Source organism: Ptychodera flava, chromosome 10 (assembly GCF_041260155.1).
Source record: "Ptychodera flava strain L36383 chromosome 10, AS_Pfla_20210202, whole genome shotgun sequence".
Classification (NCBI taxonomy): domain Eukaryota; kingdom Metazoa; phylum Hemichordata; class Enteropneusta; family Ptychoderidae; genus Ptychodera; species Ptychodera flava.
In genome coordinates, this window is record NC_091937.1 from 33,486,576 (window position 1) to 33,513,371 (window position 26,796).

Consider the following 26,796-nt stretch of genomic DNA (forward strand, 5'->3'; position numbering starts at 1 on the left):
GCATTTATTGATTCGCCAAAGGCCTGTGGACTCGATTTCTATATAATACTTATAGCCCCTAAACTTGTAATAATTAATATAAGTATTATATAGAAATAATAACGCGAATAATAATAGGTCCAATTTCTGTGAAAATTTCATCATATGGGTATTTTGGGTCGAAAAGACCAAATATGATATCGAATTCACTGCCCCATGTTTCCATGGTAACCATTTTAGGGGTTGAAAATTTCAGTTTTTCTAATATCCCATGAAACGTTACTTTGATTGATATGAAAATTATCTATTGGGGGAGTTCGGGTCAGAGAACACAAAAACCAGACTTATTTTAATGTTTCGAGTTGCCATGGTAACTATTTCCAGAACAATGTCATATTATGGCAAATTTCTGTGCCCAGTTTGGTTTGACTGCATTTATCTAGCTCGTCCCAAAGTGACGGACGCATCTTTCAACCTTTCAGCTTGGTGAAAAACGCATTTATTGATTCGCCAAAGGCCTGTGGATTCGCTTATTTTTGCACAAGTGCTACATGGACATAGGAAAAACTTCGACTCACCCTAGCCCTCTCGATTGTTGAATACAACCACGGTCCATGATGAGAGTGCTCGAATCAAAAACTGTAGCCATGCTCGAATACAAATATTACGCCATTCTTGATATACAAGAGTTAGCATTCCAAAGTCTGTCACCATTTTTTTTCAAAGTTTTGAGAAGGGCGGTATTTCCATCTGAATGATTGAACGACGTGAAACGCAAAATTCCATCGCATATGTTCCGGCAATATGTGCACTGTACAGTAGAAATACTGTATACGCTGCAGCCAGTGCAGGTACACTCCACAAAATGGCCACAGACAGCGTGAACTTTCTGAAAGGATTTCCTAAACGTCCTCCTTGGTACCTTAGAGACTTACATGTGATGTCCTGGAAAGTATTCTCTGCAGTAATTCCAGTTTCTGTTAACATGCACACATTTTATAGCTGAACGACATGATAGCGCGAGAGAGTTCTGACACATTCTCGCGCTCCCAGGCTGGCAGACTACGTCACCTGTGTTTTGCTTCCGGCGCGGCCGACTTGGCAACTTAGGTTGAGCAAACAAATAACGAACAGCCGAACGCACTCTCAGTGATGGCGGCCATCGTATTGTATGCATACCGAGACGATCGCTCGCCGTGCGCGTGTTGTTCCTCGAATTCTGACCCATAATTATTTAAAAAATGCATTCAAATGTGATAGTGAAAGCTGTTCTCAATTAATAAGGTGGCATACTCAGCATAGCTGGATGTTTATCGCTAGTTTACCTTTGACCTCGCGACATTTGCAGGAGAAGTTTCTTAGCACGGACAACTTGATAACATAAAGCATGGCGGTCTGTAAGTATTTTCATTAATGTGATGTGTAATTTACGAGGTTCAGATTTTAAGTAAATCAATTTTAACAAGATTGAAACCGATTTAACCGTGTCCGCAGTGATTTAATCTGTACATTTCATGGCGTGATTTGTCATGGGTTATTTTTTATGCGTGTGGGTTTTTTTTATTTACGTCCATATGGCATGATATGTGCGTTGCAGTTGAGCATAGTTTTTCGGACCATCACGCATGTCTCCCTGGTAACGGGTTTGTTTACACACTGGCATATTTTCTGGCGCCTTTTTCAATCGTCTGTTGGCCTAGACTGTGAAAATGTCATTCCAATTTCATGCTCGTGTGCTAAAAAACTGGTGTCGTATTTGTGCACGGAAAATAAATGGCACAAGTTATCCATGCTCCAATTTTATCGTGGAGTTAAAGAATTGTTTCAGAGTACAGTTTTAGTGAAGACATTCTGATGTTCACCCGTCCAATTTTTGTTGTCTCTGTAAGAGAGTCATTGCTTCATGGCAGCAGGCAGAAAGCAATAACAAAACCTATCGGCCAGGGACACACGTAGTGAAATGGTCCAGACACTGTAGAGGACGGAGATGTGCGGTGTGTGATGCATTGTGTAAGGCAGGAAAGAAAAAGAAAGACAGTAAAAACAGGGGCAGACCAAGTCAATACCAAGGCAGTGACATTTCTGGTATCACTGGCAAGGAGACAGGAAAGACGGGGAAACTACAGAGTGAAACTCATGGCAGTTGTGCCACTGCAAGATCTGCAACACAACATGGAACGGTGTGTTTACCAGTCCATTGCTGGAGACCACTGCTTCTCGTCAGTGAGCCCATTTCCATCAGAAGCCACCATACTCCAGTCCCCATTCCTGACACAATCAATACCGAGACATCAAATGATGAAACATCAAGGGATAGGCAGAACAATATATGTGCAGTGAAGGCCGCAGAAATTGTGTTGCAGAATGTATCAGCGGTGCATATGCTGCCACAGTATGAAGAAATGGCAACAACACTAGTCAAGAAAAAAAAATAGAAGCAAACAGAAGTGATGATAGTTTGATAAAGGTTAAAACCAAGGGCCAGGTGAGTTTTTACCAGCATTACTCTTGCTGATCTATACCCACATATCAATATACAGTTAGATTTTGGAGTAAATTCTTCTGATAAAGCTATCATGGAATATGATAATTTGTAAATTTGTATTTGTAATAATATTTATTTGGTTTTGTAGTACATGTGTGACCGGGTAGTGGTTCAACAAATTAATTTCATCAAGTAATGAGCTAGTCCAATTTCATGAATTTATCACCCACATATACTTTTGAAAGATAAATTTGGTTTTTTAATTTTTGGTGTGATTTTTTTCAGCCATTGTGTTTAACATATACACCAAAGCCACGAAAAACAACCTCAGAAGCTAGTACTAGGACAAGATGTCAGAGGGTGTTGCAGTTAAGTCAGAGGAGAGACATTGTCAGTGGTGGTGATGCGATGCTGCAGCTGAGTGAGAGGAGGTGAGACACCAACAAAAGGACAAGAAGGAAAATCCTCCAGATCTTGGGACTCACTCCTGACATACCTCCAGGTGCTGGCCTTCATTTGGAAGTTGCTATGGGAACAACATGGGCTGCCAAGAGGAAATTACGGCGTTACTTCAAGGCATGGCATGTGAATATTGGAAGTGAGGTATGTTATGCAGGTCATTTTCCCCCACACTCATCAAGGTCACTGTCCTTCTTGACCTCACAACCATGAATTTAATAAGTCATGTTTGGAATTTTCTGGAAATTTAATTAGTTGCGTAAGAGAGAGAATTTTAGAACAGTAATTAGCATGTCAATAAAAGTTCTAGATTTTCTTATATGCTCTTATATAAGCACATGAGTATTAATATTGGGACAGCAGGCTTGCAGTCAGACTTTTGGATTGTGTGCAAACTCTATTATGATCATGTAGAGAAAGACTGTGGATAAGTAATCTTGTTATCACATATTACTGAATATAAGTGTTACTGTTGTTTTTGCATCTTGTTCATATTTGTCTTTAGGTCTAGCAAACTTACCCGGCATGGTACAATACCTACCAGTGAAATTTGGATAAAGTTAGGTGGGGACAAGGGTCAGGGAACTCTGAGAATGGTTTACCAAGTTGCTAACATCAACAATCCAAATGTAGCAGATAATACAGTGATTTGGAGTACATTTGCAGCACCTGATTCCTATTACAATTTAGAAATAGCTTTAGCTGTTAACAGAGGTCAGGTAGACAAACTGGATGGCACAAAGTGGAAGTAAGTCTAAACATGCATACTGTGTTTTACTAAACAATGAACAGATTGTACCATATATCTATTTTGGTACAATATTTGGAACTTAAGATACATACATATTGGTTATCCAAGTTAATACATGCATTATACTGCTGATCCAAAAATCTGAAAAACAATGTGCAAATCTGACCAAACTTATGCAGCATAAATATGATACCTAGGCTACATTAAATAGTAAAAAAAGGCAAAGTTGTTTTCTTGCATGTACAAAATGCATTGATGTGTAGAAACATGGGTATTAATTTAGAATGGTGTGGACAATTGTCTTACATTCCACTTTGATTTATTTCAGGGACAAGACACTATTAGCACGGATGATGGGAGATTATGAGTATCTGGCCAAGAGTTATGGATTGTCTGGACCAAATGGTATGAAATGTATACTTGCATGCTATGATTTATACGTAAGAAAAGTTGAGGCACTGACAGGACAGGCAGTTTATTGTGTACACTTCAGTTTTACCTATGATTTACATGTGTACATCCTTGACCTATCAGTTTGCAATATGTGCGACTGTTAATAATCAGCATGCATTGTGTATGATATGCTGTAGAACACAATTATGATAATTTGTTGTAGTTTTTCGTTGACTTAAGACATTCACAGCTAACATTGATTAGTCAGATAAATTTAAAGGAAGGGGTACACAGTGGGTCAGATCTTGATAAATATTTGCAAGCTATTGACAAATGATTGTTTTCCTCTGTAGAAATTCTTGTATTTATTTCTCAATTTAATTCTTACACATAGTATTAATATGTATACTGGCAATGCAAAATGTAGTAACCATGAATTTCTTTGAAATAAATATTTAAATTGATAAGTTTGCATATTACAGGTACATCCTCTTCAATAGTTCACACATGCACATCAAATTGACTTCATGAACACCAGTCATGTCTATACCTACTAAGGTTTTTAAGTAAGTATGTCAGTTTTGTTCCTTGTCTTCCTCACATTGAAATATTTTAGGGAAATATTTTTGCGTATACTGTGTGATCAGCGAGGAACAAGCACAGTTGCTGAGGGAGGAACAACTATTGTCATCAATGAAGATGAGAAACCTTGATGATATCAGAAAATGTCACAGTGAATTTCTTTCAACTGGCTGAAACCTAAGGCATGCCATGCAGCACTACAATAGTGTCAGAAAGCCACTTTTCAATGTACCACTGCACAGAGTATGTACTAATCAATTCAATCCACTATGTTGTTTGCTTCCATTGACCAACTAAACATATAGCTCTGTTCTGTTTCAATCAGTTCACTTTACCTTTCTCTGAACAGTTCAACAGACCACACTGTGACTATCTACATGTATGCATGCCACTATGTCCATAATGGTGTGCACAAATAGAAGTTTATTAGTGAAGCTATATGCGAAAACAAGTTGACAATGAAGCCAGCACATATGTCAGCATTTGTGATCAATCTAGTTGTTGTATATTTGTATGTAGTGTTTTCTTCATAAATAGGTAGGTATGAAAGTTACAAGATATTGTCATACATTAAAAGTAAAAGATACATGTGCTAACCCTTATATTTTATCACAGGTTGCAGTCCCAGGGTTGCACATCAGTCCTGGCTTGTTTTAAAAGTTTTTCACCATGATGGAAGCTAGCTGTGCAGTACTGGATATCAAGATCATCACGAATCTGGAGAGAGATGATGACATTGATGAACCCGTGCTGAAGCCTGCTGGATTTGACACATATGTAGCCATGTTGAAACAAGTCAAGACATTACAGTGTGAAGCGAAAGAACTCCAAGAAGAAGCTAAGACCTTGGCTGATAGTGTTGAAAAGGCTCTCCTTGCTGATGATGACTGTGACAATGATGATGATGATGATGACGACAACAGTGAAGATGATGGCAGACCGCCACTATTGACCTTGGGCAAAGTTAAAAAAGCCCAGGAGAAAGTGCAGGAACTCAGTGAAGAAGCTGACAGGAAGGTTAGTATTTATTAATAGAAGACCATACTACATTAACAAAATAAAAATACATGATTTTGTGATAATTTTGAAATCTTGTGAGACGCAATTAATTTCAGTGGCAGTGAGTTGCTAGCCAGTCAAACTTTTTATCAAACTGGAATAGTTGCCATGTTAAATAAACATGTAATGTTTGTTTAGCATGGTGTTAAATTTCCTGTATCATGTGAGAACACCCACAGATAACCTGTCTAGCAACCTGAGATCTCAGAGGGTCTCCTTCATCTTTGAAAATGTCATATTGATACCAGAAGTAAGATCATTTTTGTGATGATAAGCAATAACATTGTCAATCTCAAGTGCACAGTCATGTCTATGCTGCATTTTCAGAATTTTGGCTTGTGCACATTTGTAGTGCAGTCAATACTTTCCAGACAACACAGTGTTTATCTTGTTTTCTTAGATATCTGAACCTACAGACGTAAAAGCGAAACTGCCAAAACAATGTGGTTTTGTAGTCTGCGGTATTGACCAAGCTCTGCAGTCATTTGGTGTTGGACGTTATTCTTACCACGGGCAGGCATTCATCGGAAATCATGTGAACAAGTGCTGTAAAGTATGTGTTTTACAACTGTAAACTGTTTTGTTGCTAAAGTCATTAAAAGGTTCAGTATTCTGCTTGTCAGGATTTTCAAGCTTTCAGTGTCAGATTTATTGTGTGTTATATATATACTACAGAAGATGTATTTCGTCTACATTATTTTGACCTACTTTCAGTGAAACAACTCTGTTTGCTTCTTTGAAAGAAAGTTATCATATCCTTTTTTTTATTTTTGTGTTTCAGGAAGAAAACATTCAAACGTTGTGCAAGAGCGTCATCAGGACCACAGCAAGAATATGCCCACAGCTGAATGAACAGGCTGCACACATTTGTGGTCTGTATAAGCCAATATTTTCAAAATTTGCAGCCTGCCATAATCTTTAGAGTACAAGCAATAGAATGTCAGATGAATATATTAGCATTCTCAGTTCAAACATATCACATTTAATGGCATATTACAGAGAACACTTTCCTAATGAAAGTGTACCCCCCAAAATGCATATGTTAGAAGATCATGTCATCCCTCAGATTGAAAAAACAGGGTTTGGCTTTGGTTTCCTCACAGAACGGTGTAGAGAGTATCCATCATGAGATTAGGAAGGGAATGGATCGGTATAGTAAAGTACCTGGCCATAATGGTTTAAAGAAATTAGAACTTATGGTAAGGGAGCATCATGTGATGACCAATTCAAGTCATGTGAAAGTGCCAAAAACACAAAGGGGTTCATACAGAACCAAATAAGCAACGTGAAATAATGATGGCCATAGTGATAAAAGTAAAGATAAATCATGATAAAATAAACATGTAAAGAACAAATTAATTAAGTCAATAACAAACCAATATGTAAATAAAAACATTGAAATCTGGTTCTTTCTATGAATCATATTTTTACTAAATTGATGCTTGTATTTTAGTCCCCAAGATACCGTCCGGGGGACTTATAGGTTTGGTCATGTCCGAGCGTGTGTCAGTGTGTGCGTTTGTCCGTCCATGCATCCGTCTGTTCACGCAGATATCTCAGAGATACATGGAGCGATTTCATTCAAACTTGGTACAAGGATTACTTGATATGTCATACATATGCACGTCCAATATATATACATATGCATGATCCAATGTGGCCGCCATGCGGCCATTTTATTACAATTTTGTTATGTACGGAGCCATAACTCAGGCATATCTCAACCGATTTTATTCAAAGTTGGTACAAGGACATTGACCTATGTCATACATATGCATGTCAATTTGTTTCATGATATGATCCAATATGGCCGCATGGCAGCCATTTTGTTACAATTTTTTCATGTCCTTAGCCATAACTCAGGCCCGTCTAAATGGATTTTATTCAAATTTTTGTACAAGGACTTTGACCACCTATGTCATACATATGAACACGATATGGCTACCATGCCACCATTTTGTTACAATTTTTTCATGTACGGAGCAATTACTCAATCATATCTCAACCGATTTTATTCACAGTTGTTACAAGGACATTGACTCATGTTATACATATGTATGTCGATTTGTTTTATGATATGATCCAATATGACCACATGGCGGCCATTTTGTTATGGTTTTTTTTCATATCGAAAGCCATAACTCTGGCAAGTCTCAACCGATTTTATTCAAAGTTGGTACATGGACATTGACTTATGTCATACATATGCATATAGATTTTTTAGACAGTAAGATTAAATATGGCTGCATGGCTGCCATTTTGTTACGATCTTTTCATGTACAGAGCCATAACTCAGACATCTTTCCACCAGTATCATTCAAAGTTGGTATAAGGACATTGACCTATGTCATACATATGCACATTGATTTGTTGAACGGCGTGTAGCAGTATCATGTCAATTACCTAAGTTTCATAATTAGACTGATATGTCGAGAAATACTGCATCAGATTTCATGAAACTTGGTACACATGTTAAGCTTACATTGCTTTAACAATGAAAAAGGCATTTATCAGTGTCATTTTGATTAATTTGTAATTGCTTATTTAATCAACTTTCCCAATTAGAGTTATATATCCACAAATACTGCGTCAAAATTTGATGAAACTCGGTACAGATGTTGATCTCATAGTTTGTAAATACTGCATCAAACTTTATGAAATATGGTACCGGTGATAATCTATTAGTGTTAGGATAGTATGCAAAAATGTTTGGCAACATCCTGTTGATTCATTACTAATTGACTCATTTAATGACCTTTTGTAATTAGGATGGCGGCCTACATTGGTTTTATGTTTTCACCACCGTGGAACTCATTCTTGGCCATTTAGCGCCATCTGTATCACAGTATTTTTATCATAGACCTAATTAATGAAGAGGACTCTATCCTCTCTGAGGACTTTTAATTAAAGTACCAACGAACAAGTGGGGACTGTGCCATCAACGACTTGTTCAATTTAAAATTGATGCTTGAAAAGTCATCTTTATGGTAAGTCCAGTATATGTAATGATGACTTACCATTTTAGGATGTTTTCACATGTTCAAATGAAACTTCCTTCAGTTTTATCTTACATGAAATATCATTGGAAAAGTTAAATTTTTAGCATGAAAATAAGAATGAAATACTTCTAAATGCTTTCATTATGATTTAGTATATATACTAACAAGTACAGATGTAAATAACCTTGTTTTGCTTATCTGTTTAGAGAATACAACGACCCTGGAAGTTGCAGGTGTCCATTTGATTTCAAGTATTTGTCATTTTTTAATTTTGTCTGTATTTTCATATTGTATTTAAAATAAAGGTATTTGATCATTTCAATTTGTATTTTTTTTAGTTTCTGTGTACCTTTCCTTTTCGTTTCCTATATTTTTTGTTTAGCTCTTTATTTGTCCCTTTTTTAAAATGCAACTTTGTGGGATAAGTTACTTTTGATATTCAGAGAGTTTGTAAAAGATGTTTGCCCGAAACTTGTTATCGGTACATGTAATTTATTGAGTCTTGTCACTTCAAGAAATAAAAAAAAATGTTTTATTCTATATGCACGTGCCTGTTTTGATCATTTATGTTATGGTTTGAAGTAATTTTTAATAACATTACAGTTAATTTGCCATTGTGCTGTTAAAACAATCACCGTACAATACAAATAAGGCAATAATACATTGATTTCTGCCTATATGATGAAAAAGGTGCATCTCTAATTTTTGCCGTTTGTGGCACTGTTCTGTGACTTCCGATTGAATGTGTATCCATAAAGTTCGCACACAAGTTAAAAGTCTGGGCCTGCTGGGTATCGCTTTAAACTGCTTAGTGTCACTTTTCCGACGAGTATTTAATTACTCCTTGGCCTAATGATGTCCCTCTCTCCGTACAGTATTATGTATAATTCTGCGCTGCACGTACAACAATTAGAAGTCACCCCTTTTGACAAAATTAAAATAAACAACACCTCTTTTTCAGAATTCCCAGAGCTTCAATGAACTAGTGTTTTTACATTTCTATATAATACTTATAGCCCCTAAACTTGTAATAATAATAATAATAATAATAATAATAATAATAATAATAATAACAAAGACACCACCATTAACAACAATAACAACCACAACAGCTCCTCGATTACTATTACAAAGCTACATTTCAAACTATTCTGAAGTCTAAAGTGCTTCGGTATGATTTATTTTAAAGATTACAAATGACCTTCTTTCAGTATGGAACGTATTTGCTGAAAGCATTGCTTGGACTCATCAAACGATGAGGGCTGTACGTCTGAAAAGTATATACATGTTCGCAGCGCCTATCTTATTCGCTCGAGGCAATGTCTGACGACCGAACGAAATCTGCTGCACCTTTAATACTGCCGTATAAGTTCATTAACGATCAGTCGGTAGTAAAGCCAATTTTGCTCAGTTCAGAAACAACTTGCCTGCGACACAGGGGACTTCTCTTGGTTGCCAAAAATTAGCATCGGAAAAAGTGACTTAATCATCAGAATAAATTAGAACCAATCAACGGGATTAAAATACAAAGAGATATAAAAATCATGACCCTAGAAAGAAAATCCAGACATGTCCTGGAATGGCCTTAAGTGGAACTCACAGAACAAAACTTTTAAGCTGCAAGCATTACCTCTTCCTACTAATTTTCCTAGAAAAGGCGGTATTCGAACTTAGACCTAGAGACCCTATAAGGCTAAAAATCAGGAAAAATTAAAAGTTGCTGCGGCTGCAAAGAACATTTTCCGAGTAAGAATTGGAAATGACCCCAGCTTACCTTCAAACGGCAAATTATATAAGTAATATCCTAGATTGTTGTAAATAAAGGGCGTTTTGCGGCCTTATTACTTTCTCCAGACTTTGTTCAGAAAAAGGTGTATATTCATAGAAGATACTAAGAAATCGGGTATCTCTAAATTTGTATTAATGAACATGGGTAACCAGCCATCTCGGGAGTTTCATCTCCTAAAAAACCCTAGAAAGCATCCTGCCTGCTCTCGCTACCAATATGGTTAAAGCATCTCTCAGGCTCGCAAACCAGCATAAACTTTCCTATATTCAACACCGCTGGCGCTATCTCCAAGTAATATTAAATACCGACAATCAATCATAAATGAAATTTATTCACCTTTCAAGGCCTCCGTGTCACAAGGAAGGGGGTGGTCGGAAAAGCCACTATATCATGTGCATGGTCTTGCCAATAAAAATGTTTTTGCGGACGAGTTTTTAGATTTTATCAAACAGTTTGATGTAGCTTGTTTACAAGAAACCTGGTTGACTTGTAGTAAGGAGTTTTTCCATATCAAGGGTTATAGTGTTTTTCGTTCTGAAAGAAGTTGTAATGTTAAAAAAAGAGGTAGAGCTGCTGGAGGGTCAGCAATCATGTTCAGATCATCACTGAAAAAAGGTATTTCAAAGTTAAAATCTAGTGTTTCTGATTTTTTATGGTGTAAACTTGATAAGCAGTTCTTTTCTTTGAACAATGATGTGTACATTTGCTGTGTGTATATTCCACCTGAAAATTCTTCTGTACATGTGAAATATGATTATTTTGATGCATTAGAGAGGGAAATAGCTCAATACTCTTTGAGAGGTGATATTGTTGTAATGGGTGATTTAATAGTAGAGTTGGATTTCTAACAGACTTTATCCAGAACGATGATATAGTATATACTCCAGTTCCCAATTTTTATACATCTGATAATTTTAGAGTAAGAAATTCTAAAGATTCCTCGCTACCAAAGGTAATAGATTTGGTAAACAATTGATTGATCTTTGTCTGAATAACAACCTGTTAATTGCTAATGGGAGAAACTGTTGGAGACTTATCTGGAAAATATACCTATCATCATCCAATGGGATCTAGTGCTGTTGATTATTGTATCACTTCTAAGTCAAATTATAAGAATTTGCAATACTTTAAAGTGCATGATTTTAATGCCATGTCTGATCATTGTGCCATAAGTACTTCATTGAGTTGTAATTACAGAGTAGTTCATGACTCTCCTCCAAATAAGCTTCCGCCAAAATATGTTTGGGAAAGTAATAGTGCTGATGCTTTCAATAGTGTGATGAGTAATCAAGATTTTACAAATACATTTGATAAGTTTTTGAAATATAATGAAGGTCTTGTTGATACGAACTCAGCAGCTATCACGTTAACTAAAATTTTTTCTAAAGGAGCCCGAGAAAGTTTAAAAATTAAGTACAGCAATCCTGGAAAAAAGAAGAAAAGAAATCAGTGGTTTGACCAAGATTGTAATAATTTACGCAAAGAACTAAAGATCGCTATGAAAGCCTTTGATAAGAATCCCAATGATTATTTTTTAGATGCAATTATTTCAGCTTGAGGAAAAATATAGAAAACTTCTGAAATTTAATAAAAAGCAGTATAGCAGATGTTTAATAGACAGATTAGAATCAACAAATAATAACTCAACTGAGTATTGGAATATTTTGAAGAATCTTCGTTCCAAATCAGGGGCATCTGTAGATGAGTCTATACATTGTACTGGGTAAAATATTTTAAGTCACTTTACAATTCATCAACAACTGTCAATGAAAATGGTATTTCACATGAACTAAATGATCTTGAAAAAGTAAAGAGATTGAATACGTATCTTAATATGCCAATAAAACACAATGAGTTATTGCTCGCTATAAAACAATTAAAAAATCATAAAGCGCCAGGAGAAGACTCAGTTATAAATGAAATGATTAAAGTCAGTAATAGTCTTTGTATAAGTAGCATTCTTAAGTTATTTAATCACATTTTAGAAAGCGGCAATTTTCCAGCAGTTTGGAAATCCACTTTATTAGTTCCACTTCACAAGTCAGGGGATAAGTGTGATCCGAATAATTATAGAGCAATTGCTCTTTCAAGTTGTTTCTCAAAACTTTTTACATCAGTGATGAATTGCAGGCTTATTAAGTATCTTGAGGATAATAATCTTTTTTTTCTCACTTCCAGTTCGGTTTTCGCCAAAACGATGTACGTCAAACTGTGTTTTCTGTTAAAGACTGCTATTGATAAAATGTTCTCCATGAAAAGATTGAAAAATTCATCAAACAATCTTCATGTGGCATTTGTAGACTTAAGAAAAGCATTTGATCGTGTTTGGAGAAAAAGGCCTCTCTTTAAAAATGCAGAGGTTGGGTATATCTGGTAGCTTTTACAATGTTGTCAAGTCTATGTATGATGATACTCAGAACAAAATGAAACTGTCTAGTTGTATTTCAGATGGGTTTATCTCCTCATGTGGTGTGAAACAAGGTTGCGATATGTCACCAACATTATTTAATATTTTCTTAAATGATCTTCCACACGAGTTTGGTGGTATTTCTGATTCTCCTATCGAAATTGGAGATCAGAAGTTAAATTGTATATTATATGCAGATGATTTGATACTTATGTCAAAATCAGCTGATGGTTTACAAAATTGTTTAGATAAGTTGCATGCTTACAGTAAAATATGGGGCCTTTCAATCAATATCAATAAGACAAAAACAATGATATTTAATAGAGGTAACCGTTTCATAAAGAACCGGCAATTTTTTATTGAGAAAAGTGTGATTGAAGCAGTGAATCAGTACACATATGTTGGTGTTGTTTTTACACCTAATGGAAAGTTCAAACAAAATATGATTAATCTTAAAAATAAGGCTATGAAAGCTTTATTCAGCATTAAAAAGTCTATATTGTGTGAAAAATGCTGAATCCAAAGATGTGTTTAAAACTTTTTGATTGTTTGATTGTCCCAATTCTTTTATATTGTTCTGAAATATGGGGGACAGAAATTACAAGTGTTGATAACTGCCTTGAAAGTCTTTGTATATCATATCTCAGGTTTATTTTAGGAGTAAGTAAACGCACCCCTTTTGAGGGTATTAGATCTGAGCTAGGTAGATTCCTTCTAAAATTAAGCTCAATATGTCTGTGATAAGATATTGGTGTAAATAATTTACCAGGAGACCATATTTTGAAAAATGCACTTAGAGAAAATGTACAAATCAATTCTCCATGGGCAAAATTTGTTCATCACGTTTTGGGAAGTTACAATCACAGTCGTGTTTTCAGTGAATTTAGAGTAAATTCTTATTCTCAGTTATGTAAAAAGTTAAAACATGAGTATGAAAATCAATACTTAGAAACTTGGAAGAGAACCCTTTTCAATGATTCAAGGAAGAATGGAAGTGGTAACAAACTGCGCACTTATAGAATCTTCAAGACCAAGTTTGGTTTTGAAAAATATTTAAGAGATATTTCAGATTTCAGGTTACGTAGAAGTTTAACAAAATATAGACAGAGTGATCATAATTTGCGTGTTGAAATTGGTAGGAAATGTAAACCTCATTTACCTTTAAATGAAAGAATTTGCTTGAGATGTGATAGTAATGTAATAGATGATGAGTTTCACTTTTTATTCACATGCAAGTGTCATATTTCTGAGAGATTGATTTTGTGCCAGAAAAGCGGAACAGATTTTTCTATCACTATGAGTGTCGAAGAAAAAGTAGAAGAGATGAAAAAGATTATGGAACAGAATTTTCTAAACCTTGCTATATTTATAAGGAATTCTGGTGTTTGCTGACCCCTCCAGTAGCTACCTACAGTTAGCTGTTTACAGTCAGAGTTATAAATTGTACTTCAATTCAATTTACTTGGATTTTAATATCCATTTGATGGTGTTCAGTTTTGGACATGTTGTTCTTTCATCTGAAATGTACCATACCACACTCTCTGTCAGTGTGTGTTGAGTAATAAAAGATTGATTGATTGATATGAGATTTTATTACTGATATTAAACACGTGTTTTCGCTCAATGTCAGTTCTCTGGTTCCTCTGCAGCATAGTGAAAATAATGACCTAATTACACCGTGATGACGATACGTATCGCCAATTTGTCAATAGGAATCTATCTGTTGGTCGTATGTGTATGTATAACAAACTCGCTGTATTTTTAGAAAGCCATGCACACCCTTACCAGCTGTACAGAAATGAACCTGGCCAGTACTTGACACTAAAGCAACTCAATGGGCGTTCTAACAATAGCGGAGTGTCCCAATTTTGTACTTATACCAAATAACAGCCATGCAATTTAATACAGACCGTAGGCCATGCCTACCTGCATTATTCTTGAAAGAATATGTCCGCGTCATGTTTTTTGAAACCATTCAGTTCCCTGTGTTTATGTATACAAAGACGATTCAAGGCCGTACTGTACGCATGACATCGCTCAGGTATGCTCGGAAGATTGTTACGATGATCCGAACGATTAATGGGTTTGTTTCACACAATTCAAATTCTGCCTCCATTAAGCAGTGCAAGAATTTAACAATTATCACTTCTTTTACAGAATACCACAAACACACGGCAAGGCTTGTACCCAGTTTCAGGCTCCAGAAACCTAGTTTCTGGACTCTGAAATTGTGGCTTGGCTGGCACATAGCTTGTTATTCGCATGATTACAAGTAATTGACAAATTTATACTTTACTAACAGGTCAAGAATTTGTCGAGAATATCTGAAAACTAAAAGGTTCATATACATGGGATCTAGTCATCGGCGTACTTCGATAATTTCTGCCTCGTAAACTATTATTGGCGCCTCGTATGGCCTCCTCGAGCTATCACAGAATGGCCATTGACGTGGTTTTCACACGGACAAGCTTCGGGACTTCAGCTTGAAGCTAGGTTGCGATGCATACAGCCTATTCATCGTTTGAAGGTGTGTTTCCTCTACGTAACATCAAATGAATAATGGCACAGACACGTCCAGAACGGACAGAAACGCTCCTGTTCTTATTTTAATTTGCAAATTATCTTTAATACATGACAAGATGACACTGGCCCTTGCTTTGATAATTCGAAAGTTAAAGAATGGCCAGGAAAATTTGAGGCCGCGATGCGACATAGGCGTGAAATGCGGACAGGAGTTTACTTGGCAAGTGTAATTAACTGTCACCTTTTGACCCCTCCCCGATATGACCACTGCAGAGTTGCATCGCGCCACTTTTTGTCACAAAATATCGCTCTTTTTTCTGCGTTGTAGAAAAGTTAATGTTGTACTTTCATAATTACAAGTAAGCCACCAGGTTTTAAAATTTACCTCGAATGCCACCAAAAGACATAAACTTGATGGCTAAATTTTCCAAAGTTTCCACATACTATACATACTAACCCCCCCCCCCCCCAACATGAACATATATGGCTGGACACAAACTATCCATGTCTTTTCTGTGTTACGGAATTCGAAAAGTGTATATTGTAATACTCTGGTTTAAGCTTACTGCTTTTGCACAGTGCCATTCAATTTTAATTTTTAAATCATACAATTGTTCTAATAATTGTTATAAATATAATAATTATCACATTGTTATATGTACTGGCAATAAAATGGAGACAGGAAGACAGGTCATGATTTTTCGTGTGTGAATTTGGGGGAAAATCACTATTTCTTGTGCAAAAGTTTGGGGTAGGGTCACCATTTTCCGTGCACCAAGTTTTTAAATCGCACCAGTACCCGGTTAAAACTGTCCGAGTCAATATTTTTCAGTATCGTGTACGTACGATGGGATGTGACCGCACACCAGCCCGGGACAGTTCAAATCAAGGTTTTGGTTCTATTGCATTAAGGTGGCGTGATGTGTCCAGGTGCGGCGGCCCTGTTTACAATACTAACCTGCCTCTGCAAGCAAGCTGTCTATTCTTTCCTTGCAAAGTTTGGCCCATTCTTCTATTCCGAAATCGAGAGCGCTTTTCTCATCTTCCGGACGAATTATCATCGGGAAGTTCCGCCGTGGCCTGCCCAGGTAGGCCGGAAAGTCCTTCCTGTCGGCGCCGGGAAAGTGGGGCCTTCCTGCGAGCGCGCTCGCCGTGTACATAGGTACGTCACCGGCTACCAAACGAGGCGAGCTGCTGGCCATGTTTACAAGAGTTCTTGTCCCGACGGAATACACTTTCACCCCGACTGTGAAGTTTTCCGAACACGCAAGTAAACTTGCGCAGTTTGACCATCTCGTCAGCACTCTGAAATTCGACAGCATCTTGACTGCTCAAACTCTGTGTCGTTTAAAAATCTGGTGACCTGCTTCTCTGTAGAGTTGGTTGGACAATTATTACACTTTTACGTGTACGTGTCTATGTATATACCGCAGAGGCCTGTTACACAGAGCGCATCGATATCGCCGAATGTCACCTGATTCCGCTATCCTTTCATGTTCATTACACAATAACATGTGCACAACATGTTGGAGGTGTAGAGTGTATCAAGATCAGTAACTCATTAATAAATATGTAAATTTCAACAGACAGTTCACGCCATGCTATATTTTACTCCATGCATTAAAAACTTACTAAAAACGGTGTACGTGCATCGGTAAGCAGTTAGGAATAGAAAAGTTATAAATTAGTTGAGAGTGACCTTGAAACTTCTGTCATTGAGGGTGACTGGCATGGCTGTGCTGGTGTTAGTGGGTGGACTACAAACGATTCATAATGCGATACGCGTCAGGTTAGGTGGTTGTTGTCTCTGACCGGTTCCACACGGCACCAGTAGTATACTCTAATCCCCATCAGGCATGCATGGCTGGTAAGTGGCGATGCCAATTTACAGGCACAAAATAAAGCCCACACAGTCCCCAATATCTTGAGCTATGGAAGCCAGAACAGCAATGCTTGAATTCTGACTTCGTGTTAAAGTGGGAAGAAATGCAACATCCTTGGAAAACCTATTTTCTGTTTTGTAAAAAAAAAATTCTTTTGTGAAAAAACATTTTTTTTTCTGTAAAACCTAACAATTTTCTTCTTTTAATTTCATTTTGTAACATCCATTTTCTTTTACACACAAAATATATTTTTACACAAAGAAAATAAGTTTTTACGAAAAGAAAACATTTTAATAGTTATAAGTGTCTGTACGTATATATTAAAAGTGCGGGCAAATGATTTTGTTTATATTTTCGTGCCTCACAAAATAGAAGTATGTCTGGTTAATTGCATAGTTTGTAATGAGAAATAACCTAATACTATGATTATGTACCGAACAATATGCCTTCCAAGAAACAAAACTAAAGTATCTAAAACGTGTAACCTTAATCACTGTAGACACAGAGTAGCAACGCTTGCATACCTTTTGTTCCATGGTAGTCTCGGTAGACTATTGGTTTTTCATATTAAAATGAGCTCCAAAGGTGTTAAACTTTTTGGAGGCTTTGTTTGTGGTGATAATTACACGAGATTATGCGAAAAATACGACGAGATGGCATCGTACTGCAGTCGCGTAGTAACCATAGTTACTTTGTGAGCTCTCAGGCCAGAAAACACTTCTTCACGCCAATCAAAACATAACACGCCAGCAGTTCATAAACATGTCCTTCCTTGACGCACGTGTAAAAGAGGGTATGACTGACCGTAAACCATTGAGTAACACCAGACAGTATCGATAAAAGACTTTCAAATTTGGTTCAAACACACTCATTATATATTCATAAAAATATGAGAGGAATTTTTAAAACGGTAAAACTCATTTTCCTGAAGCTCAAAACACTCCCGTTTTCGCCAGCACGTCAATTCTGCTCAGCACCACACGACAACAGCAACACAAACTTTGCCGAACATACTTTCGCTTAACAATTGGCGAAAATCCGAAAATTACCGAAGGATTCATGGTCGGCACTCTTCGGAAAAGAGAGGCGAGAGCAACCTGAGGCGAGGCGAACATGGATGGGTTACGTAACCGCTTCACGCCTTAAACAATACCCGTTGCCACTCTATCTATGTTTCTCTATGCTGTAGATAACTACTGTAGAAGTTTCAACAGGCCCACTTTCAACAGTATCTCTGCTTGACAACCATTGACGTCATCAAAACATGACAGTTCCATTCATTTACCGACAGTTAAGATGGGCCACTCGATTATGATAGGGAATGGTCAGAAAGATGACATACATTCGCCCTCAAGCATGCTGTTTTCCACTCCAAGAATTCAACGCCTTTCTCACTTTCCGGTCGTGTGGAAGTATTTACGAAAGTAGAAAGAGAGTTTTTGAAACAATATTTGCTCTGCAGAATTTTTTTCGTTTTAACTCCCCCATGTCTAATGGTCGACTCCTGGGTATCATCCTCATTCCTGACAATGCAACAACAGTATACCATAAGGAGTCGTCCAGTAGAAGGGGTAGTCAAAACGGGAAAAGATCTACACAGCGAAAATTGCGAAAAATTGCATTTTTTGTAATGAGAATGTGTACGTACCATGCGAAATGTAGGGGGAAATCGTCAACTTTTGGAATGCGAAAAGAAAAATGTGTCAAATTGTATAAGTTGGTATTCTAACAACCACTCTCCAATATCCAATGCTCAAACTCTACAATAACATGATAACATGATTGGGAGAGTACCAAACAGATCTGTAAAAAATTCAGAAGTGAAACGATCGAATACACTATAATTAACACGATTGGAACTAATTTGGGAAAATTGGATTTTCATATTTTGCAAATTTCTCAAAAGTGTTTGTTGCCATACAGCTGAATGTTGCAATACTGCAAATTATACTCATAAAAACAAGTGTGTAATATAAAAAGAAAAGCAGATGAGATAACATTTGTACATTAAATCGACATTACGTCGGCTACCAATGAAAGAGTAAACAATCCTTCAAACCGAATTCAGAATTGGCGTATCATGAGATCCAATCCTGCCCCCTAAAAAACAATAACAACAACAAAAAAAACAAAAAAGAATGATAAGCGAATGAGGAAGAATGTACACAAGTTAACAGTTATGGAAAGGTTTTAGGCTTTTTTAATTTCTCTTCAAACGTTTAAAAACAGAACAAATCTGGACTCTAAGTCAGCAGCCTGAGTGAGGAAGTGATTGTCGACGAAACTGGACGAAACATTGCACACGTTCGACACCATTCATTCTCAAAGCAAAATAAATCAAAGAGCAAAGCTTGAAGCGCTCTTATAAGAAGGTGCCATATGTTTAGACTGTCAGGAGTGTACACAGTTAGAGTTTTGAGGTGAAAAGGTTAGTAATGGGGTCAAGGAGACCGAAATGGCCGGACAACGACCAGCAGTTACCGGACATTCTCTACCACTTGTTCTCGGCAAAACTTTCACCTTGTTTGTCTAAAAGAAACAAACACTTCTTTTTTCTGGCAAGTGGGGGTCAATTAAGAGGTGAAGTTGTATAAATAAAGAGCCCGCATCGACACCGCGCATAATGTTGCCAAGTAAGCGAACTATCTGAAACTATGCAAACATAATCGTTCACAAAAGCTACTTCGATACCCAGGTAGATGTTTAGACCTTTCGGAAGACGCAACTCATCCAGCAAGCATAAGCCTACATATTTGATTCAAACCATTGGTAGTTCCAATGTATGGACGCATTGATAAAGTGTGAAAAAGACGTTATAATAAATCTGCCGGATCATGAGATAGGAGTAATATTTTGCACTCATTTCGTCATATATTTACAAGACGATTCGTTAATGACCTTGCTGGGTCGGTGAAAAAGGTTTGCTTTGAAATTTCATTCACGGGTAACCTTCCATCTGAGGAAGGTCATCGCCAGGTGTGCCCGACCTTGACTGAAAGATTCGTCATTCAAGAGTACCCTCGCTGACACGGATCATGAACAGCGCCCTCAACCAGCTCGGAATCAAAATCAACATTGACAGACGAAATACAACTCATCAAGGTATTTTGGTATGTTTATTTTTAGATTTTTCTGAGACATTAACAAACAGGAGAAAATGATTTTATACATTTTACACAGATTGGAATCTTTCTTATTTCAGGACCTACAAGTAAAGAAATCATATATTTACAGAACAAAAAAATATTGCTGATGGTGTACAAGCAAGATGTAGAACAGCTATGAGGGCGTGCAATGAAACTAAGGACCCTCGTAAAGCAGTAGTACCGGTCATGCTCTAAAATCATAAAAATTACTCTTTATTTTTTGCTAACACGAAGTTCATTGTAACAAAAAAATACATACATTTGAATATGTTTCATTTTCATTGATATTGACCTCAATAAGAAAATATACAACTTCTAAAAGGTGCTGATGTTGGGCTGACTGTCCAGCTAGCGGACTGAAGAATGTCACTGCCAAAATCATGGAGATTACGCCACGAATATAGGATTGGAACGCTGCACAAATCAGGGTGTTTAGATTTGGAAACCTAGGGGGGGCCTAGTAATAGCTTTATTCTCACCTGTCTGTCCCCACAACTTGTGTAATAGCTCTTTATCTGAATGAACTTTTTTCGACTGTGAGTGAACATCAACCCTATTTGCGGGCATCAACAATTCTACTTGACTGTGTAACTTGGCAACCACTGATTTTTTTTTCTCGACTGAATTTGCAACCTGCAAGCCCTTGTGGGCTACTAAGCCATTTCTGAGCTCTAGCTAATATTATAAGTGTGAGGTAATATCTGAAACTTTCATGAATTGAAGAAAACACTCATAGGCTAGTGCACATAAAACAGCCATGAAATTGAAAGCAGCTATCTCTCTGATCCTGGCATTTTAACAGAACCTAGGAAATCAGCTTGTGTGTAAAAATAACTGTGGACATACCGAAAGAAACTGAAAAGAGAGATTAAAATTACAGACTCTAAAGCAAGACGTGCTGTAATTCGATTACAAAATGAGTCATCTTGATCAACAAAATGCAAGATGGCTATTGAATAGGAAAATAACTAACATGTGTTAGCATGTGATGTAGACTGAACAATCCGCCACTTGAGGGCATTCTCTTCACTCCCTCAAAGAGAACGCCCTCAACCGGCAGATCTTTCAGTCTATATGTGATGATGTCATCTCTTTTGATGACTTCACTGCTGATATATATGTGATGTGACGGAATGACAATTCAGACAAACACACCCTTTGCCTTGCACCATCAAGAACAAATAATCAAATAAATCTGCAAAAACAAACAGAAATTTTCTCGTCTGTCCCTACAATACACACTGTGTGTCGAAGTTCTTGCATGTGGAATATGTATTACAGTATAATCTCAAATTTCTACTGAGAATTGAAAAAATAGGCTATCGTAAATTTGAAAATAATTTGGTCCTAAATAAATTTAAGATTCACATGAAACGGAGGCAATATCTCTGCAATGAAAATCTGGGTAAATAAAAGAAACAGAAGGAAGGCTGAACCCTTTCACAACCATGGTTTGAACCAATTTCATTGTTTTCTATGGTAAAGTTGGACCTCTAGACAGGGAATGGGGGTGGAAGGGTTAATAAATGAAATATACAGGTTTCTGAGATCACTTCTTTACCCTCTCATCCCTTATATAAAAGTACATTAGTCCAACGACGTCAATTAGTGTTTCATCCAGGATGCTTGGTAGGGGAGGGGGGTTAGGGGGTTGTACCCTCTGCAATATTTACGAAGAGGATTTGGAATTATTGCAGGAGTTTGAAAGCTGTGGCTTGAACAGTATCTCTTTGCTTTTGTCACAGCCGCTTTGATTTTTTCAGAGAAAACACACATAGCAAGCTGACCTGCGTATACTGTCAAGCAAACAAAACAGTATCTGTGAAAGGTTTTTCAACATTAATTAGAGCCAATCATGTTTGCCCCCGCAGATACGATACAAAGTAGACTTCAGAATTATTTTCAAAGTAAATTTTAATCAGGGAACATGCCAAATTATTAATTTTTGGTCGAGTGTTATCAAAATGTGCTTGTTACATTATTGCCTTGCTTTCAATCAGCAGCAGCAAGCGTATATGATCAGAGAGAGGCATGGTTAGGTGCGGTCAATTCATGGGACAACATGTAATCATAGAGAGTCTGCCCCCAACCCTCCCCACTACTCTATGATGTAATGCCCTTCAGAGTTTGATGAATTGGACACCTTCTTCTTACGTCAGGGAATCCCAGAATCCATCAGCCTGGATGAAACACTGCCACACAGCGTAACTCAATGAGGATGCTACCAAGTTATGGGGAGGTAAGGTTGACCATGATAATTGAGGGGCAATTTATCTCAACACTGATAAATACATTACAACCTGCCCTGCACAGACAGATCCCTATGGTACAAAAGACAGCAAAGTCAAGACAAATGTACTACAGAACCTAATACAAAGTGGAAACAAATGACCCATCCCACTTTTGACCCTAAATATCGTAGAAAAAATCCCACCACCATCTACAATTCAGCCGTCCCTGTGTTGCCGGACACACAACAGAGGGATTACAAGTAAAAAAGATATCACAAACTGTGCAGTTTGCTTCTTGTTTGCTTTTTGTAAGCAGGAATCTTGTACATACACATATCTCTACTGCATAGCTTGCCGTGTCTGTACTGTACGTTACACACGTTAAAATATTTCAGACATTCCATTGTCTAACACATCCCTTCCCTAGTACCTTTCAGACACATAAATATCTCCATTCAAGTGATTCTCAAAGTACAAAGTGTCAAGGCTGATATCAATAAATTACAGGTCACATCTTGTGGTGAAATAGAATTACAAGCAAAGTGCTTAGGGTAGAATGCGCCTCGGGGATAGATATTCGGACTCTCAAACTTCTGCAATACTGTTTTGGTATACCACTGAAGGGACTCATTTTGAACATCATGGAGCGAAAAAATTTTCACTGTGTTACCTTTCAGAAAATCGAAAATTTTATTTTGCCCCGTAGAGTTTACACAGGGGTGGCGGCCATTTTGAAGCTCAAGCGTTGGTAAATATTGGGTCACTTTTGTTTTTCTACTACCAAAATGTGTAAGGTGACCTTTGATATCTATTCTTGATTTCGAAAAGGAATATTTTTAAAATTTCCTTGAGGAAAGCTTGGGCAAAAGTTAAAGTCTTTCAAATTTGAGGCGCAAACTACTTGACATATATTACAGGGAAAAAATAAAATGTCTACACTACACTCTGTCAAAATAATCTCTGGAAAGTGAACAAGTTCCCTTTTCTCTTCATTTTCACTTAAAAACATCTATATTTCAAATTTTATGTGATGCTGAATGCGGCAATGGCAACTCACAAATGATGCAAAACAAAAATGAAATTGTGAAAAACAGTTGTTGTGAATGCAAAACCACTTATTATTGTTCAGTGTTGAATGATGCAAGTGAAAATTTTTTGTTTCCAATATAAATCTACATCTTGTATGATTAGAAGAGGTTTTATAATATTTTACATACACATATATATGTTATCTTATATTGTAAAAACATGTAAATCTTATTTTTGTTTTACATAGTAAAATTCGCTCTTGCATCAACCGCGTTTATTCAACTTTCTCAGGTCCACAACTGCATTTAGGGGTACATGGACTGCAAATTAGGAATGTACAAAAATACAGCATTTCAATACATATTCGGCAACTCTCAGATTTGTGGGACAGTACAGTGAGCCATCGTGTACACACCCATACATTACAGTACTGTTAGAAAGTTTCACACATCTTTGTGAAAGCTGTCTTCAATTTTTGTTCCCCACTCCCCTCTGGCACCATCCATGAAGTCATGTTACCACAACAAAAGACAATGGGTCATTGAACATTACAGAATTACAGAGGATGTCACTTACTCTTTTAAGGTAGATTGCACCTCAGGGACCGATTTCGGACTCTCAAAGTTTTACAAATTTTTTTTGATATACCACTTGTGGGGGTTCATTTTAAAGCTCTTGGTGTAAGAAAACTTTTTACCAAGCTTAGTTTTTTGAAATTCGGAAATTTCATTTTTCACCATACAGTTAACACAGGGATGGTGGCCATTTTCATTTTTAAATATCCGTAAATCTTGTGCAATTTGTTTCTCTGGTACCAAATTTGCATGGTGACCCCTGATTTTTATTCTTGATTGAGTAAGAGAATGGCTGAGTTTCATTAAGGAAAGTTTAAGCAAAAGTTTAACTTTTTCACTTTCGAGGTGCATACTACCATAACATTTGAAATTTCATTCTCCTGAACATTTGTGATAAGATGTGCATCAACCTCTCATATGAATAGCACTGTCAGATTCTGACTAAGAACTGCGCTGGGCAAAGATCATGACAAAGAACAAAGCAAGAGTTCAAATATTGATTACTCAAACAAAATTCTGCATTAGTTATTGCTGTCACTACACAAGGATTGGAAGAAGTATTTTAAAATTGCACTACTGAAAATTTGTGTAAAAACTTCACTCCTGTTATGTGTAAGTTGGTCTAACCTTTACCATCAGAAAGATCTTGAAAATTACGGCTACTACATTTCAAGTTTCATCAATTCGGTTGTATTTAACAAGATGGCCACTACTGTGTTATTAAATATTAATTCTCACTTGTTACATTAGAAATTGACAAATCTGGATATTATTCGATGCCATGGTAATGACCAATCAGATTTCATATGCAAATTTAGCCACTGCTCTGTTATTGGCTGTTGATTCTGACTTGTTTTAGAATGAAAAGTCTTGCAAAATTTGATCTTTCTGCAGACTTCACTACTGTTCACCACCTTCCATCATCAAAAAAGATGTGGACATGAAAATGTATGAAAATTATTTGGCAAATCTGTGTGATGTTAATGTAATGGTGACAACCACTTGGACTGCATATGCAAATTAATTGGTCATTCACCAATATCTGCATGAACCAATGTTGCCAATCAGATCTTGTAAAAGTTGACTTTTTTATTTCAATACAGCTATTGTTATGGATTTTTTTATCCCTATGTATTTATATCGTAGCTCTTATATGGTTTGTTTTTGGAACTGAAAAAGTAGTTAAAATAAATTTTCTTCTGATAAAATCATCTTGGACAAGAAATTTGACATTTGTTGGGAAGGACATCAGCCTGATGTTCTTATTACATCTTAAATTTGACATGAAGGCACAAATTTTACTCAAGCTGTTTTTTTCCAAAGCTAGGACTGGATCTGTTGGCGTGAAATGGGGAAAGCAATTGCAGGGATAAAATAGTGAAGTTGTTGAACTTTCAAGATCCAAAATGTAGTCTTTCCAGTATATACATTGGCAACATGAAATTATTAATCATCTTTTTTTGTTTCACTTGCCTTGATGTGCCTCACAACACTGGGGTGCAACACCTTGTCCACATTTCCTACTAAACTTTTGAAGTCCTCTTTGTGACAACATGCCATTGCATACAGCAATCTGGCTTTTGGAGTTGCTTCTCAAACAGTCATTGCACACTTGACATCTATATGCCCAAAAAAATTCATATGCCTCACTTGGCAAATATTCTTGGCAAACCATTAGAAGAAAATGCCTTTTTAATTGGTATGGACAGAAAATATTATTTTTTAACCCTGAAAAGAGATATAGAGTAACTTCTTAAAACTGTCTACGTGTTACTTTTCTGTATCATTTCAAACTACCAATCAACAAGGATCTTTCAGTAAGCCTTGCAGCTTACTCCTTTTGGGACAAACTGTCACACAGTGTGCACTGTAACGGAACATCTGATTGGGCAGAAAAGCTGCCGGCATGTCTAATCCAACACTTAGGTCAAAATATTTTCAGATCCATTTTCCAGCATTTGTCTGACGATGAACTGAAGCATAACATTGAAATAATGACACAGAAAGTAAGTAAGAAAGAAAACAGACAGACAGATAAAAATTATAACAGAAAGATTATTGATAAAATGTAAATCAGATTATTTCCTTTGCCCCCCTTGTTTTGGTGTCTCCCTCCCTTCCCCCCCCCCTTCCCTGTAATTATGCTGCCTTTTTAATGACTGGCAGAGGATGGGCTTCCGTATTGAAAATCCAGTTATCTAATGGTATTAGACTATCATCTGAAAAGAGTAAATATAAATATTTTAAAGTTTCTGCTAAAAAGAAGCTCTGCTGTACATCATCATGCACTGGCCTGGGATTGGTCACGTCTCGTATTCCCGAATAGCCGTTCTCCACACGGCAATATTTTTCCAGAGCCTGTGAAGGTGGAAATGAAGGAAACGGTAAATTCAGTGATACTGGAAGAACCCTGAATTAAAAAGCAAGGTTTATTGGAATATTGAATAAAAACAAAAGATTCCTTTATCATTGCTGATAGGTGGTGCTCGTAATCACTCCTACATGT

The 26,796-nt window shown here is 36.8% G+C and overlaps 3 protein-coding genes across 6 annotated transcripts in view; 1 reads left to right on the plus strand and 2 right to left on the minus strand.

Moving 5' to 3' along the window:
* LOC139142584 (dapdiamide synthesis protein DdaC-like) overlaps nucleotides 1-20,262 on the minus strand; it is a 38,887-nt gene extending 18,625 nt beyond the window's left edge. Inside the window, exon 1 of one of the 2 annotated variants that reach the window (XM_070712565.1) lies at nucleotides 20,208-20,262. In XM_070712565.1, coding sequence (XP_070568666.1) covers nucleotides 20,208-20,247 — 40 coding nt within the window. In that variant the 5' untranslated portion in view covers nucleotides 20,248-20,262. Of the gene's footprint in view, nucleotides 1-16,384; nucleotides 17,050-20,207 lie in introns of those variants that run through there. The other variant, XM_070712564.1, reaches the window with a different exon arrangement.
* LOC139142585 (uncharacterized) lies at nucleotides 670-9,169 on the plus strand. 3 transcript variants are annotated; one of them, XM_070712567.1, is made up of 10 exons: nucleotides 671-1,376; nucleotides 1,869-2,464; nucleotides 2,750-3,067; nucleotides 3,429-3,671; nucleotides 4,003-4,079; nucleotides 4,684-4,892; nucleotides 5,265-5,666; nucleotides 6,109-6,261; nucleotides 6,490-6,580; nucleotides 8,916-9,169. In XM_070712567.1, the coding sequence occupies exons 7-10, from the start codon at nucleotides 5,319-5,321 to the stop codon at nucleotides 9,008-9,010; spliced, it is 687 nt and encodes a 228-aa protein (XP_070568668.1). In that variant the 5' UTR covers nucleotides 671-1,376; nucleotides 1,869-2,464; nucleotides 2,750-3,067; nucleotides 3,429-3,671; nucleotides 4,003-4,079; nucleotides 4,684-4,892; nucleotides 5,265-5,318; the 3' UTR covers nucleotides 9,011-9,169. The 3 variants fall into 3 exon arrangements, with proteins under 3 accessions (XP_070568667.1, XP_070568668.1, XP_070568669.1); XM_070712566.1 differs by having other exon boundaries at nucleotides 670-2,464; XM_070712568.1 differs by lacking the exon at nucleotides 8,916-9,169 and having other exon boundaries at nucleotides 672-2,464; nucleotides 6,490-7,147.
* Nucleotides 20,263-20,406: 144 nt separating the features above from the next.
* Nucleotides 20,407-26,796, minus strand: part of LOC139142583 (mannosyl-oligosaccharide 1,2-alpha-mannosidase IA-like) — a 36,104-nt gene continuing 29,714 nt past the window's right edge. Inside the window, exon 10 of the mRNA XM_070712563.1 lies at nucleotides 20,407-26,648. Within this exon, the coding sequence (XP_070568664.1) occupies nucleotides 26,430-26,648 (219 nt within the window). The 3' untranslated portion in view covers nucleotides 20,407-26,429. The remainder of the gene's footprint in view (nucleotides 26,649-26,796) is intronic.